The 1,538-nt window shown below is 58.8% G+C and overlaps 1 protein-coding gene across 1 annotated transcript in view; it reads right to left on the bottom strand.

Moving 5' to 3' along the window:
- The window catches only part of Xkr7 (XK related 7), a 21,601-nt gene extending 21,507 nt beyond the window's left edge, over positions 1 to 94 (bottom strand). Inside the window, exon 1 of the mRNA XM_055618010.1 lies at positions 9 to 94. Within this exon, the coding sequence (XP_055473985.1) occupies positions 9 to 94 (86 nt within the window). The remainder of the gene's footprint in view (positions 1 to 8) is intronic.
- Positions 95 to 1,538: the final 1,444 nt, after the last annotated feature.

Raw genomic sequence — 1,538 nt, 5'->3', positions numbered from 1 at the left:
CCCCGCGCCCTCCCGCCCCGCCCCGGGCTGCTCCCGCCGGCCCCTCGGGCCCCGGGCCGGCCGCGGCCGCCGCTCCATCCGACTTCGCGGCCATGTTGGCGGAGCAGAAGGCGGGGAGCGACTTCCGGGCGGCGGAGCGGGTGGGGTGCGGAGTGGGGAGGACCCTGCGCGGGCGGCTCCCGCCTCCCGCTCTTCCTCCGCCGCTCCTCTTCCTCCTCCCCTCTACCTCAATTATTCATCCTTGCCGGCGCCGCCCCGCCCGGGCCCCGGCCTGGATGTGGGCCGCCCCCTGGGAAGGGAGGGGGCCGCGGAGAGGAGAGCATCCCAGGTCACCCTCGCATGGCTTCCTCGGAGGCGCGGGGCCCAGCCGCATGCTTTCTGCCTCTGGCCTCCCTCTGGACCCCACTTCTCTTTGATTGCCCCCGCCCTATCCTCTCCTCTTCCATTGATCTCCTGCGGTACCTCCGGCGGTTTGGGTCTTGCAATGCCCCATGGGGGTGGGAGGCCGGAGTCTGCGAATAAAAAGGCGGGGGTTGGGGGGGTGCAGCTTGCTTGGACACCTGGCGTGACCCTTTAGCCGTCACTCCATTCCAACGCCACTTCCTAGTTTCCCCCGCGTTCACGTATTGTTTCATCCCCTCCTTTGATCTTGGGCGATCTCTTTTCTCATTGTCTTTTTCAAGCTGAGAAACTGCAGTTCTGAGTTGCGGTCTCTTGCTCACTCTTCCTTCTTTCAGGAACCGCGTTCATCTGGCCGCTAGCCCGGTTAGGGAAGGCAGAGGGAACGGTTGGGAGGGAACCTCTGGGGGAGGAAAAAGCTAGTGCAAACAGCTCCCCTCCCCCTCCACCACACTGGAGGCCACATTTCCTAGGATGAAGGTGAGGGTCGGGGTGCAGAATGATAGGACTGGCGAGTTCTGAAGGACCAGAAGGTGGCAATGGGGGCATCCGCTGCAGAATGTCAGCTGAGGAGTTATGTGGCTAGGTCAGGACTTAGCGAGAAGACTTGGCAGCCACAGTGGAGCTGGGATCAAAAAGCAGCAGCCTGGAACTGGAAAGACAAGGACATTATAAACACAGTCTCTAAGAAGTGAGGGACCTCTTATGTGTCTGAGTACTCCCATCCCACCACCCATCTTGGCTCGGATCTGATGTCCTAGGACATTGTTTATACAACCACTGAAACCAGTTCTTTGTCATCGTTCTAAGCAGTGTGGAATCACTAATCACCTTAGCCTCACAATTTATATGCTTTATACTGTCCCTACCCATTTTATAGATGAGAAAATGGAGTCAAAGAAATTCATCTAGTGGCTTAACATTACACAGCAAGTCCTGAAAACAAATTTAAACGTGGCTCTTGAATAGGCTTTGGAAAGCTCAAGGGACAGAGGAAGAGGGAGGAGGGGAGGAAGTGAGGTGGAAGGACCACCCTGCCTCAGAGTGACAGGGAGGAGAGAGGAGACAGCTGCCCTGGGCTGGGTGGAGCAGCCATCTGCTGTCCTGCAGCCTGGCTTCCCTTTCGTGTCCAGGGACTG

This window comes from Psammomys obesus, unplaced genomic scaffold (genome assembly GCF_907164565.1).
Source record: "Psammomys obesus unplaced genomic scaffold, mPsaObe1.curated_primary_1811, whole genome shotgun sequence".
NCBI lineage: Eukaryota > Metazoa > Chordata > Mammalia > Rodentia > Muridae > Psammomys > Psammomys obesus.
The sequence above is the reverse complement of the archived record's forward strand: the minus strand, read 5'-3'. Positions and strand labels throughout refer to the sequence as shown.